The sequence below is a fragment of the Lipotes vexillifer genome, unplaced genomic scaffold (assembly GCF_000442215.2).
Source record: "Lipotes vexillifer unplaced genomic scaffold, Lipotes_vexillifer_v1.1 scaffold6, whole genome shotgun sequence".
NCBI classification, from domain to species: domain Eukaryota; kingdom Metazoa; phylum Chordata; class Mammalia; order Artiodactyla; family Lipotidae; genus Lipotes; species Lipotes vexillifer.
Genome location: NW_006799037.1, coordinates 396,264 through 410,672, shown reverse-complemented (window position 1 = coordinate 410,672; position 14,409 = coordinate 396,264). Strand labels below are relative to the sequence as shown.

The 14,409-nt window shown below is 36.9% G+C and overlaps 1 protein-coding gene across 2 annotated transcripts in view; it reads left to right on the top strand.

Moving 5' to 3' along the window:
• SBF2 (SET binding factor 2) overlaps positions 1 to 14,409 on the top strand; it is a 472,364-nt gene that overhangs the window by 446,847 nt on the left and 11,108 nt on the right. For both annotated transcript variants that reach the window (XM_007471388.1, XM_007471387.1), the window contains one exon: positions 12,165 to 12,291. In XM_007471388.1, the coding sequence (XP_007471450.1) occupies positions 12,165 to 12,291 (127 nt within the window). The remainder of the gene's footprint in view (positions 1 to 12,164; positions 12,292 to 14,409) is intronic.

Genomic DNA, 14,409 nt, shown 5'->3' with positions numbered 1-14,409 from the left:
CAGAAGTTGTATTTATAATAGCCAGAAATTGCAGGAGGGAGGGGACAAAATGTCCTGAAACAGGTAAATGGCTAAACAAACTGGTGCATCCATACCATGGAACACTACTCAGCAATGAAAAGGGGTGAGCTGCTGATACAAGCGACAATTTGAATGGATCTCAAGAGCATGATGTTGAGTGAAGAAAACGCAATCTCCAGTGGTCACATACTGTATGATTACATTTATATAACATTCTCAAAATGACAAGATTATAGAGATAGAGAATAAATTATTGGTTGTGTTTGGAGATAGTGGGGGAGGGGAATGGGTGTGACTATAAAGGGGTAGCATGAAAAACAAACCAGTTGTCCATCAGCTGGTGAACAGATGAACAAATTCTGGTACATGCATGCAATGGAATACTACTCAGCAAGCAAAAGGAATGAAATGTTAATATACACAACAATATGGATGAGTCTTAAAATCATGATCAATGAAAAAAGTCAGATAAATCTCATCATAAGGGGCTTCCCTGGTGGCACAGTGGTTAAGAATCTGCCTGCCAAGGGACACAGGATATACACAACAATATGGATGAGTCTTAAAATCATGATCAATGAAAAAAGTCAGATAAATCTCATCATAAGGGACTTCCCTGGTGGCACAGTGGTTAAGAATCTGCCTGCCAATGCAGGGGACACAGGTTCAAGCCCTGGTCCAGGAAGATACCACATGCCATGCAGCAGCTAAGCCCATGTGCCACAACCACTGAGCCTGCGCTCTAGAGCCCGCGAGCCACAATTACTGAGCCTGAGTGCCACAACTACTGAAGCCCATGTGCCTAGAGCCTGTGCTCCACAACAAGAGAAGCCACGGCAATGAGAAGCCCGCTCACCGCAACAAAGAGTAGTCCCTGCTCACCGCAACTAGAGAAAGCCTGCACATAGCAACGAAGACACAATGCAGCCAAAAGTAAATAAATTTATAAAAGAAAAGAAAAAATCTCATCACAAGGAGAAAATTTTTTTTCTTTTTATTTATATGAGATGGTGGATGTTAACTAAACCTATTGTGGTCATCATTTCACAGTATATGTAATTCAAACGATCATGCTGTAGCGTTAAACCTATACAGTGATGTATGCCAATTATTTCTCAATAAAAATGGGGAAAATGGGTAAAAAAGACTACAGACTACACAATATATGATTTCATTTATAGGAAACCCTACAAAAGGCAAAATGGTAGTGGTAGAAAAACAGATCAGTGGTTGCCTGGCACCAGTGGTCAGGGGAGGGGGTCGACTCTGGAAGGACATGAGCAAACTTTATAGGATGAGGGAACTGTTCTGTAACCTCACTGTGGTGGTGGTTATACAAATGTATAACCAAATGAACAGTGACCAAAACTAATCAACCTGTAGGCTTAAAATAGGGAAATTTTAGTATATTTAAATTATACTTCACTGAATATGAAAAAAAAATTTTAATTAGTAAGTCCAACTTCTTAGTAAACTGGAGGTTTTAAAAAAAAAAAAAAAAAAAAAAAAAACAGCAGCTCTCTAGTTCTCTCGAGAAAAATTTGCCATTGTGATACCCAGAAAGTACTTATAACCCTGGCTGCCTGGTCCAGGGAAATCCCAGTTAAGTGTGCAGAGTTTTACTTTTTCTGTACTGTTTTCAGTCTCATCATTAACCCAGTTGTGCATGGTGTTCCCAAGTCCAGAACTTATCAAGTTTGGTTTTTCCAGAGAACAAACCTCTAATCTCTTGCTTGCAAGAAGGTAGTCATGAGGTAGGAAAGACTACATGCGATAGGAAAGGACCCTGGAGGTCTCACCACTGCCTCTCTAGACTTAAAACTAGTTCTCATTTTTAGCCCCCCTTTTCCTCCTATACAGGACTTGGGCCTCTGACTCCTGAGCCTTTCTGGGTTTACAGGGCAAACTGTTACCTTTGCAAATCATTTTCATCCCAGTGTAGCTTCTCATCTCCTGTCATTTTCTGCTATGCTTCCTTCTGTTTTCCATCTTTCTGAATTTTCTTGGCCTGCTACTGTCTCCCCTCCCTTTCTCCCCACCTCGTTTTCAACTTTTACCTTTTAAAAATTCCTTTCCTTTAATTGAGGGAGAGTTGCTGGGGACTGAGTTTGTATGGCTGAATTTGGCTTAAGTTAAATACAGTATTAAATGTGTTAAATACCCATATTCAACTGGCAGAATTCTGCATACCTAAATATTAGAGTCAGCAAAAGAATCTCCTCACAATCAGTAAGAAATTTCAGTTAGTTCTGAAACTGAAAACAAAAGTTGACTTTTAATGAAAACTCAATTATTTGTAGGTGAATGCTTCACAAACTGTAGAAAATAATATTGTTCTGGATCTGAAGACCCCTTTAGTATGATTTCAAATCTGGTCATACTACATTAAAAAAAAAATTAAAATATAAATTTTTCAAACTTTGTCTGAACCCTTCAACTTAATACTCTCACACATAATAACCTGAGTTCAGGCAAGTCATGGCAAAGTGAGTGTATGACATTAATTGCAGTATTTAAAGAATGCTTTGGCTATGAGAGGTGTCAGTTTTGGTGAAGTAGATTATTTTGTGCTGAAAAGGGACAATTTATTCATTCAAAAACAGAAGACTATAGTTAACAAATAGAGCTTTTGATTCTTGCTGACTTAATTATAAGATAGCGTTTCATCATCTCCTACATAATGGTTTTAGGCATTAAAAAATGCCTTCTTCAAATACCTTTCAAGTGAACACTAATGCTTTACATGACTCTGGCTTTTGCCAGACAGTTCGAATTAGTGCTATCCTCAGTCTCTCAGGAGCACAAAACAGAGCCAAGCCTCAATGACATTTTAAAAAATAAGTGCAAAATTATGCAGCAGCTAGCAAAACTTCCCCAGGTGGAATGTGTTCCCTGCTTATTAACCTTTTCTAACATGCGGAATGCCAAAAGGCAGTCCATGGACGTATGCCTAGACTTGCCCATTAGTACTAATAGAGTTACAAAGAAAACAGATGAAGCGCTGATCTCAAATTAGAACTGCCTCATCATATAAAAAGCCATTGTTTGTGCCAGTGTATCCAGGTGTCAGATGAATTATAAATGCTAGATCACAGTTTCATAATAGCAACATCTGGCAGATGTTTTGTTGCTTCTAAAAGAAATTGGCTTAGCTCAAATGATATCATTACAGGATGCTTCCTTTTCTTAAAATAGTTGAACCAAATTCAGAAGGAAAATACATCCAAATACAAAAAAAAAATTTTTTTTACCTAAAATTTCTTTTTAAAATATAATACTAAGGGAAAAGACATGTATAATATGAATGAAAGCATGATGTATACAAAAGCATCTCCTCTATTCCAGCATTAGAGTAAATCTTTGAGTGCGTCTTAGAACTTCCTCATTATTTCCTACTTTGAGAAAAGCAAGTAACAGTTATAACTTTGCCTTTGAAGTTTATTCAAATTGTAAATTGACTCACTCCGGTCTGGCTTTGTGGTATGATTCTCCCTACAGTTACCATATGCCAGCACTATGCTAGGTCCTATTCCAAAGAGAAAACCTATTTGCCTTTTAAAGATATGAGCTTTCCCTGTGAGTGCATGTGTGAGCAGCTAAGTCGCCCTCACACAGGTCTATTACTCTAAAATTTATCCATGCATATTGGCAAAATCACTGCAGTTAATTGATTCATGGTGTATTTAAGAGTTTCTGGTGTCTGCCTGCTTCCCAGTCAGCTGAAAATTGTCAAAAGTTGACATACTCCAAGCTGATTTATAACAAAGCAACTTCACATTAAAGCTTTTAATATCTGAGCCCATAAAGTAAGTCTGAGTTTGCCTATCAGTCTCATTTACTAACTTTTGATCTTTAACAAATTATTCAGCCTCTCTGTGCTTCAATTTCTTTATATATGTATATATCTCAGAAGGATTAAAAATCTTATGTGAAGTGATTGGCACAGTACAGAAGGTATACAATTAATGTTTATTAAATCTTAATCTGTGAAATAACAAAAACTAATGTTAGCTACCTATTTTTCTAGGGTGTGTCTAACATACCCATAATTTTTAAAATGTTGATACCATTAAATATAGGGTCTCTTGTAGCTTAATATTTCTAATTCCTGAAAGCAAAATCCAATTTTAACTTATTATATTTTATTCCCAAAATGTTGATCTTTCCTGGGATTTGAGTCATAGCTTATTTTTATGGGCCTTTAAATTTTACAAAGTACTTAATGGCATATGGGCAAAAAATAAGACCCTATAAGTTCATATTTCTCCAAATTCCATTTCAGATTCTCTTCCTATAAATAAGTGAAATTGGCAGATTTTACTCCATAATGGAAAACAAAACCAAAATGCCTCAAACAGCTTAGTCTCAGTATTTTAAATCTGTATATTTTTTCTCTTCATCAAGATAAATGTAAAATTATTTTGAACAACAGAATCCAGATGATGACTGAAAGAGGCCTAAAACTATATTCATCAGCATATTTGGGGAAATGCTCACATAGAATTAATTTATAGGCTGAGATGCCTGTCATTCCCAATTCTACATAATACAATAAGGCTAAATTTATTTGAAACAGACTTGCCTTTAGGCCCCCCAGATCTTGTGGCCAAGAAGAAAACTAATGAAACCAAAAGCTTTTGTTTGAAAAGATCAATAAAATTAATAAACCTCTAGCCAGACTGATCAAAGAAAAGACACAAGTTACCAATATTAGAAATGAGAATGATAACATCCCTACAGATTCTACAGATATTAAAAGGACCATAAGGGAATATTGTGAACAATTGTGCATCAATAAAATTAAAAATTTAGTTGAAATGGACAAATGCCTTGAAAGACACGAACTACCCCACTCACTCAAGAAGAAATACATAACTTGAATATGCTAATGTCCGTTAAGGAAATTGAAATTGTAGTTAAAATCTTTCCACACTGAAAACTTCAGGCCTAGGTGGCTTCACTGGGAAATTCTACCAAGTATTTAAGGAAGAAATAATAGCAGTTCTACAAAAACTCTTAACAGAAAATTTAAGCAAAGGGAGTACTTCCCAACTCAGTCTATGAGGCCAGCATTACCCAAGTCTGACAAAGACAGGAAAAGAAAACTATAGATCAGTATCCCTGATGATCATAGATTCAAATTTTCTAAACAAAATTTCAGCAAATCAAATTCAACAATATATTTAAAAGGTAATATACCATTGTCAAATGGGGTTTATTCCAGGAATGCACAGTTTCACATTTGAAATCAATCAATGTAACTTACCATATTAAGGAACTTTAAAAAAAAACATACATCATCTCAATAGATGCAGAAAAAGCATTTGACAAAATATAATATCCATTCCTTGTGAAAATTCTCAGGAATCTTCTCAAACTAAAAATAGTATCTATTAAAAAAAAAAGTACAGCTAACATCATACTTAATAGTGAAAGACTGAACACTTTCCTCCTAAGATCAGGAACAAGACGTGAATGCCTGCTTCACCACCTCTATTCAACATTGTACTAAAGGTCATAGCCATGCAATAAGGCAAGAAAATGGTAATAATAAAGACATTCATAGGACTTCCCTGGTGGTCCAGTGGGTAAGACCCCACGATTGCAATGCAGGAGGCCCAGGTTTCATTCCTGGTCAGGGAACTAGATCCCTCATGCCGCAACTAAGAGTCTGCATGCCACAACTAAGAAGTCCGCATGCCACAACTAAGAGTCCACATGCCACAATGAAGATCCTTCGTGCTACAACTAAGACCTGGCACAGCCAAAATAAATTTTTTTTAATTAAATTGAACATTTGGGGAAAAAATTAAGTGATTTTAAAAAGACATCCACGCTAGAAGGGGAGAAGTAAAACTATCTTTATTCACAAACAACATGATTGTCCATGGAATCTATCCCCCCCCCCAAAAAAAAAAGGAAAAAAAAGCTACTAGAATAAATGACTTTAGCAAGGCTGCAGAATACATGCTCAGTATACAAAAATCAATACTGGCAATAAACCATTGGAAAACTGAAACTTAAAAATCATTACCATTTACAGCAGTATCAAAAAACATGAAAGAAATCTAGCAAAATACATTAAAGACCTGGACACTGAAACTATAAAACATTACTAAGAGAAATTAAAGACCTAAATAAATCAAGAAATACCTGTTGTTCATGGATCAGAAAACTCAATGTTGTTAAGATGTCAGTCTCCCCAAATTAATCTAAAGATTCAGTGTAATCACAATAAAACTCCTAGGAGGCTATTTTGTAGAAATTGGCAAACTTATTCTAAAATCCATATGGAAGTGCAAAGGATATAGAGTAGCCAAAACAACTTTGAAAAAGAACAAAAGTGGAGGACTAGCACTATCTGATTTTATTATAAAGGTATAATAATCAAGACAGTGTGCTAATTGGTACAAAGATAGACAAACAGATCAATGGAATACAGTCCAGAAATAGTTCCATACATATATGATATATGGACAACTGATTTTTGACAAAGATGCAAAAGTAATAGGTAGAAATACGATGTTACTTATTTGTGGAATCTAAAATATGATACAAATAACTTATTTACAAAGCAAAAACGGACTCACAGACCTAGAAAACAAATTTATGGTTACCAAAGGGTAAAGGGGGTGGGGAGGGATAAATTAAGAGTTTGGGATTAGCAGATACAAACTACTACATTTAAAACAGATAAAAAGCAAGGTCCTACTATATATATAGCACAGGGAACTGTATTCGATGTCCTGTAATAAACCATTATATATATATATATATATATATATATAAAACTGAACCACTTTGCCGTACACCAGAAACTAATACAACATTGAAAATCAGCTATATTTCAATAAAAAAAATTTAATTAAAAAAATTTAAAGCACTAGGTAGAGAAAAACTAGTCTTTTCAACAAATGGTACCAGACAATTGGATTTCCAGATGCAAAAAAAAATTAACTTTGACCCATACCTTGCATCAATATAAAAATTAATTCAAAAGGGATCATAGATCTTAAATGTAAGTTCTACTATAAAACTTCTAGAAGAAAACATAGGAAGAAATCCTTGTGATCTTGGGTTATTAGGCAAGGATATCTTAGATTCAACACCAAAAGCATCATCCATAAAAGAAAAAATTGATAAATTGGACTTCATCAAAATTAAAACCGTTTGTTCTTCAAAAATCACTGTTATGAAAATGAAAAGACAAATCACAGAGTGGGAGAAAACATTTGCAAATCATGTCTGCTGGAGGACTCGTATCCAGAATATATAAAGAATTCTCAAAACAATATATAAGAAACAACCAACCTATTTTTTTTAATGGCAAAACATTTATACTGACTTCATCAAAGATATATAGGTGAAAAATTAGCACATGAAGATACTTGACATCATTTATCATCAGGAAATGCAACTTAAAATCAAAATAAGATATTACTAAATACCTATTTTAATGACTAAAATTTTAAAACTGACCACCCCAAGTGTTAGCAAGGATGTGGAAGAACTGGAACTTTCTAACACTGCTGGTGGGAATATAAAATAATACCATTGTTTGAGAAAACAGTTCTTAAAAACTTAAACATACCTACCTACCAGGTGATTCAGCATTCCATTCCTAGGCAGTTACACAAGAGAAATGAAGTCCTTATGCCCATAAAAAGACTCATACATAACTGTTCACAACAACATTATATGTAATAAGGGAAAATCTAGAAGCAACCCAATGTCCATCCACAGGTGAATGAATAAACCAATTGTGGTATATCCATGCAGTAGAATACTACTTAGCTGTAGAAGGGAATTTACTACTGCTCACCCAACAACATGGATGCATCTCAAATAATTATGCTTAAAGAAGGCATACAAAAAAAGAGTACATACTTATGATTCCATTTATATAAAGTTCTAGTAAATGCAAATTAATCTGTAATGACAAAAAGCAAATCAGTCATTGCTTGCAGAGGAGGGTGCAGGAAGATGTAAAAGGAGCACAAGGAAACTTTTGGGAGTTATGGATGATATGTTCACTATGTCGATTGTGGTGATGATTTCACAGATGTGTGGAGATGTCAGAAGGTATCAAATTGTACACTTTAAATATATGCAGCTTATTGTATGTCAATTATACCTCATTACAGTTGTTAAAAAAAAAATCCTGCAGCTAACAAACCTCTAAACTCTCATGCATTCCCTGTAATAAGTTCTTAGAGGCAGTCTCTTTGGCCTGATCCCATTTAATCTATTAAAACAATACTTAACAGAAGGAGAAGGAAGCACGTGGATTGTGCCTTGTGGAGACCACTGTGGTGGGATACAGCAGAAGAGGCCAGGTGTCCCACTGACGAGGAAAAAACAGCCAATTAACTGGACAAATTGAGTTCCTGGGATGTAGGACTAAATGGTGGAGAAAGCACCAGATTTTGTCTTGTGAATACAATCAGGCCCTTGTTTCTCATTATGGTAAAAAGACATTTCAGAAAATCCCTTGTAAAAAAACATTTCAGAAAATCCCTTGTATTTCTTAATGTCGGATTCCAAATGTGGTTATCTAGGCATTAATCAACCCGGCATTTGACTCAGGTCAATTTGATTTTTTTTTTTTCATTGAAGAAATTTTCATATGCTTGTTGCTTAAACTGTTGCTACACAGTAAAAAAAAAACAAACAAACAAATTGTTCAGCATCTTCTCTTCCACTTCCAACAGACCTGATAACTAACTCCAGTATCGGGACAGACTGTTTTTTTTCCCCAAGCAGTTAGCAACTGCAGGTGCCATTGTGGCACACAGATGCAGACACTGCTGCCCCTAAGCTCTCACACCTTAATGTTTTCTAAGCACCAATTCCAATTCAAGCAAGGCTGGTGCCAGCGGCCTTGGAGAAGTGTCTAGCTTTTCTAACGTAATTGTGGAGTGCAGGGTTTGTGGTGAGGCCAGTCACTCAGTACAGTGGGCTATGAAAGCATTTTTCCACTTGTAGAGGAGTTTTGCTTCTAGTTCTAGCATCTGATCTCCCTGAAATGCCTGTAAGTTCAACTTAAGGTCGTATTCATTATCATTTCCATTGTACTTTACCTCAGAAGTGGGTCATTAAAATTGTATTCCTAAGCATATTAAATATCAGAATAATCAAGGAAAGATACAGTTATGTGTGAGGCAAGTGGTTTTTATGGAGAACAGTCATTGAGAGAAATGTTTTGTTATTCTGGAGCTTTGTTTAATAAGTTTTTAAAAGAGTTTTTAGAACTGTCATGGACTCTGGGTCCGTGGAAATAGCCCTGAACTCTTCTTCCCCTGGACACAGTGAGCCAAGGGTCTGGCCTGTGACTACCAAGGTTTATTCCAGGGGCTGCTGGGGCAAAGTTGTTCTTGGAGCTCACCCTGCCCGAGCACGTTGCAGATTCTCCTCCCTGAGATTCTCAGATTGGTAGAGAACCAAGTTCTGTCCTCTTGGACCTGTCTCCTTCTTCTGTCACACCACCCACAATCCAGGTCACCCCCGTCCGTCATGTGTGCCCCAGCCCCTTGAGGTGGTGCTACTGATTCTGAACCAGGAACCCAGGCTAAAGAGTTTAAGTTCTAAAACATAGAATATGGCGCACAACCTCGCTATTCAGAGCCACATCCCAGTTGTCTCATGGAAAGCGTTCCTGTCCTGGGGAGACCAGAACCAACTGGAAGGGCAGTGGCTCAGGTCAAGAAAGCAGGTCCACAGTATACAAGCCCATTGCTTAAGAGTCAAACTCTGTTTTAATACATCTTCTTAACATCCATTTTATGTTGTATTACTTATGATCTAAAATTTTAGTTCAATGTAAAAGCCAGAAAAAACGTTACAGGGGAAAAAAACTTTAATCGTCACAGAAAACTAGGTTTCTAATCAAATGATAAACATTGATAAAATCACTGATATCCAGATCATGACTTTAAATTCCCACTGATCTGTTGGGTAATCAACATATTGCACACGTCTGCTCTGTTTGGCTGACCAAGTGTTGGTCTACATTGCCAAATTAAAACATGGAGAGGAAAGCTGGCTTTTAGACAGCCTGCCTGCAGTATTCATTTGAAACAGCTTTTAAGTAAATACAATTATGATTGGAACTTATCTCAACCAAGCAAAATTCTCTAATTGGTCATGAGAGAGTAAGCAATCCAAAGGTGAGATTGCTGGGTGGACTGGAGAGCGTCACAAGGTCACCAGCCTATCTTCTGCCAACATGAGATGGCTCCATGGAGTCTGCGTACAGGTTGCCTAAAGCATGCTATAGCTCAGTAACCGTTCTGGACTCGGCCTTGCTCCCACCCTCCCATGTCATTCCCTCATCCTTATTCCTCTCCCAGTGACCTCACTAAGTTACTGATGGAAAATTAATGTTAAAAGGCATAAGCTCCTCCCCCTTCCCTTGGCACTTGAACATACCTTTCTTTTTATCTACTCTTCTGTCCCTCCTCATTTTTAAGGCTGTTCCCTGTTTCTGGACCCTTAGCCTCATTCATTCTTGCTTTCCCAGGGCATTACTCTCTTAGTTATCAGCTCTTTCTCCACAGTTTATTCTCTCTCTGTTGGCTCCTTCTACATTGCCCTACATTTCCCGACATTCCTTTTGTCGGGAAAACGTCTCTTGCTGTCCCCCCAAACCACCACCTTCTCTTCTCATTCCTGTCACTGCCAAGCTTCTGTAAGTATAATTTTTCTTACTGTATTACACACTATTACACCACAAATGCCTAGAAAGCAAGAACCACAACTTATGATAATTTGCATATCAAGTATCTAGCACAGTATAAAGTAGTGAAGGAGGCACAGCCCGAGGAGCCTAGCAAGCCAGGGTTCAAATGTGGGCTCACTAGTTGCTGTGAATGACCTTGGGTAAATTATTTAATCTTGCTCATCTTCAGCTTCCTCATTTGTAAAGCGGGGGAGGGGAGGGTAATAATTCTCATCTTCACAGGATCTGAATAGACATTCTTCCAAAGACATACAAACGGCCAAAGGTACATGAAAAAGTGTTCATCACTCACTAATCATCAGGAGAGTACAAATCGAAACCACAATGAGACATCACTTCACTCCTGTTAGAATAGCTGTTATCAAAAAGACAAGAGGTAACAAATGTTGGTGAGGATATGGAGAAAAGGGAACCCTTGTTGGGAATGTAAATTGGTGCAGCCACTATGGAAAACAATATGGAGGTCCCTCAGAAAGTTCAAAATAGAGCTACCGTATGACCCAGCAGTCCCACTTCTGGATATATTAGAGGGAGTGAAGTCATTATTTCAAAGAGAGATCTGTACTTCCACATTCATTGCAGCATTATTCACGATAGCCAAGAAGTGGAAATAATTTAAGTGTCCATCTATAGATGAATGGATAAAGAAAATGTTATATATATAAACATGAGAAATTCATTCAGCCATGAGAAAAAAGGAAATCCTGCCATTTGCAGCAATGTGGATGGAATCTGAGGGCATTATGCTAAGTGAAATAAGTCAGAGAAAGATAAATACTGTATGATCTCACTTATAGGTAGAATCTAAAAAAGCCTTACTCATAGGAACAGAGTAGAATGGTGGTTACCAGGGGCTGGGGGTGGGGGGATGGAGAGATGTTTGTCTTCCAGGTATAAGAGGAGTAAGTTCTGGAGATCCAGTGTACAACATGGCGACTATAGTTAACAAATACTGTCTGTATTCTATACTTGAAAGTTGCTAAGAGAGTAGATCTTAAATGTTCTCACCACCACCAAAAAAAAAGGTAATTGTATGAGGTTATGGAGGTGTTAACTAACCCTCTTGTGATAATCATTTCACAATAGATGTGTATTAAATCATCACATTGTACACCTTAAACTTACACAATGTTATATGTCAGTTATATCTCAATAAAGCCGGAAAAAAATAATGCCTATCTTGCAGTGTCATTATGGAGATTATATGAGATTACGTTTATAAAAAAAACCCTAGCATGGTGTCTGTCAAAAGGCTGGTTCCTTTCCGACTTCCACTCATGGTAGGGATTCAGTTGACTCAGTGACCAAATGGTCTCCTGCATATTTCAGGTCAGCACTCAGTGGCATGGCATCCACTTTTTGTTCCATTTGATTCTTATTATTTTCTTTGCCTTGTGTGTTTCAGGTTCACAACCAGTATCCAACTGAGTTTGAATTCAATCCCTATTACTTAAAGTTCTTGGCTTTCCACTATGTGTCTAATCGCTTTAAAACATTTCTCCTGGATTCAGACTATGAAAGATTAGAGCACGGTACGTGTTTGCATGCCCTTGTTCCATCTTTCTTGTTAGTTTTATGTGTTTTTAATTAAAGACACTAATAAAATAACCACCCCCAAGTGTGGCAAGGCCACTTTAAGGTTCTACTCTACAAACTACGAAAGTAGAATGGACATGAATGAGTGAGATTATGTGCTGTGTTAGCTCTTAGGGGCTCCAAGTGGTCATCATGTAGCACCTTTGAAAAGTTAAATCTGCTTATTACTATTTTATTATCTCCAAGCAGTATCACTGTTAGTGGAGAAACATTTGACTCATAGTTTTTCCATCCCTGGTACACTCTGGTAGGTAAGCTGCCTGCCCCTGGAAGCAGTCTGTATAGCAGTTACGGCCATGGGCTCTGGAGCAAACAGAATAGTTAAATTTCAACACTGCCAGTTACCAGCCAAGTACTTTGGACACGTGAGGTACCTCTGAGTTTCCTCATCTTTAAAATGAGGATAATAATATCACCCACCCCTTTGGGCCAGGATGATCACATTAGGAAATATTTGTAAATTTCTTAGCACAGTTGCTAGCACAAAGTAAGAACTCAACAAATTTTAGACATCACCATTGTTATTATAATTTTTAATAGCGGTAATAGTTGTAAAGAGTAGATTCTCAAAAGCCAGTCAGCCCCTGTGAAAACGTTTCCCCAAGGGGACTTTTACATTCTTACTTTTGCTGTTTTTATAGGGAGGGGGAAAGGGGGATACACATGAGTATTTTTGTTAAGAAGTAAATAAAGAAAATCAGTATATTTACTATTTTCAGTATATTATATATACCTGAATATTCATAAAGGAGACTCTTAATGGCTGAAAATATTTACTATGTTCTCAGTTTAAAATATGAAAGCAAAGAAATACTGCTTTTCAGTGCATGCTATTAAAATTATCTAGCATGATATTTCATACTTTTGGTAAAGGAGACAGCACTGATGAGACCATTTCCTTTCCTGTTTGTACTTCCAGACCTCTGTTGACTCATAAAATTGTCATTCCACACATCATAATCAGAAACCTTAATTTTTTAAGCACCCGTGTGTTGGGAAGACATTAAGTAGAGCTGGTTACAGTGGACATTAGAGTCACTTGGAGGACTTTTTAAAATGACTGATGTCTGGGGCCCATCCTCAGAGATTCTGATTTAATGGGTCTGAGGTGAGACCTAGGCACTGGGATTTTTTTAAGCCCTTTTTTTTTTAAAATGAGTGGCCAGGGTTGAGAACTACTCTTCTGCACTCTACAGTTGAAAGGTAGAGAAGAAACATTAATTAGTCTTGGGGGCCCCTCATATTATAGGATTTTGTGCAGCCTTGGGCATGAGACCTTCTTTTATGATAAATAAAATGCTTGTTGACTTCTGACTGAATCTTTTCATTCAAAGCAAGACAGCACTGCTATGAGAGGCACCCTTCCTGGCCTTTTAAAGAAATACCTCCTGCCTCACCCTAACACATCTTCCTCTCTATTAAAAATAAAGTGGGCTCATGTGAGTAACAGATTGACTGTTTGAAAGGTACAAATATAGTACCTGAAGTGCCCGCCCCCCCTAAATTCAGCTTTTGTGTTTCAGTCATCCAAGGATACGGATCACATCCTTCTGACATCCAAAGTCTCCATGACCATGATTTGTGGTATATATAAACTACCAAAGAAAACACTTTAAATAGCTTCATAATAAACAGCCAACAACTTAAAAAAGAAACATAAAATTATGTTTTTAACTGAGTTTCATCAAATCATTTTCCTTCCATTTTCTCTTGAAAAATGTGTAGAATGTCTCCTGGCATGGACCTCTATGAATCTAGATATAGATGCGGGATGTCGATTGGAAGGGAGTCATGCTGTCCTGCTAAATGCTTGGGAAAACTTTATCCCAGGTTTTCCTTCCATTTGGATTTGTTACCATATAGCTATGAAGTCCATTCCTATCTTTAGCTTTGCAGTCATTTTCTAAGGCTTCTGCACGTGCGCTGCTGTTTCTAGAGCCGTGTGAAATATTCCATTTTTCATCTGCTACATGCATCATATTTTTAGGCAAACTGTTGATTTATCTGACTTTTGTTTTGCTGATTTTTTTTTTTTTTTTTTTTTTTTTTTTTTT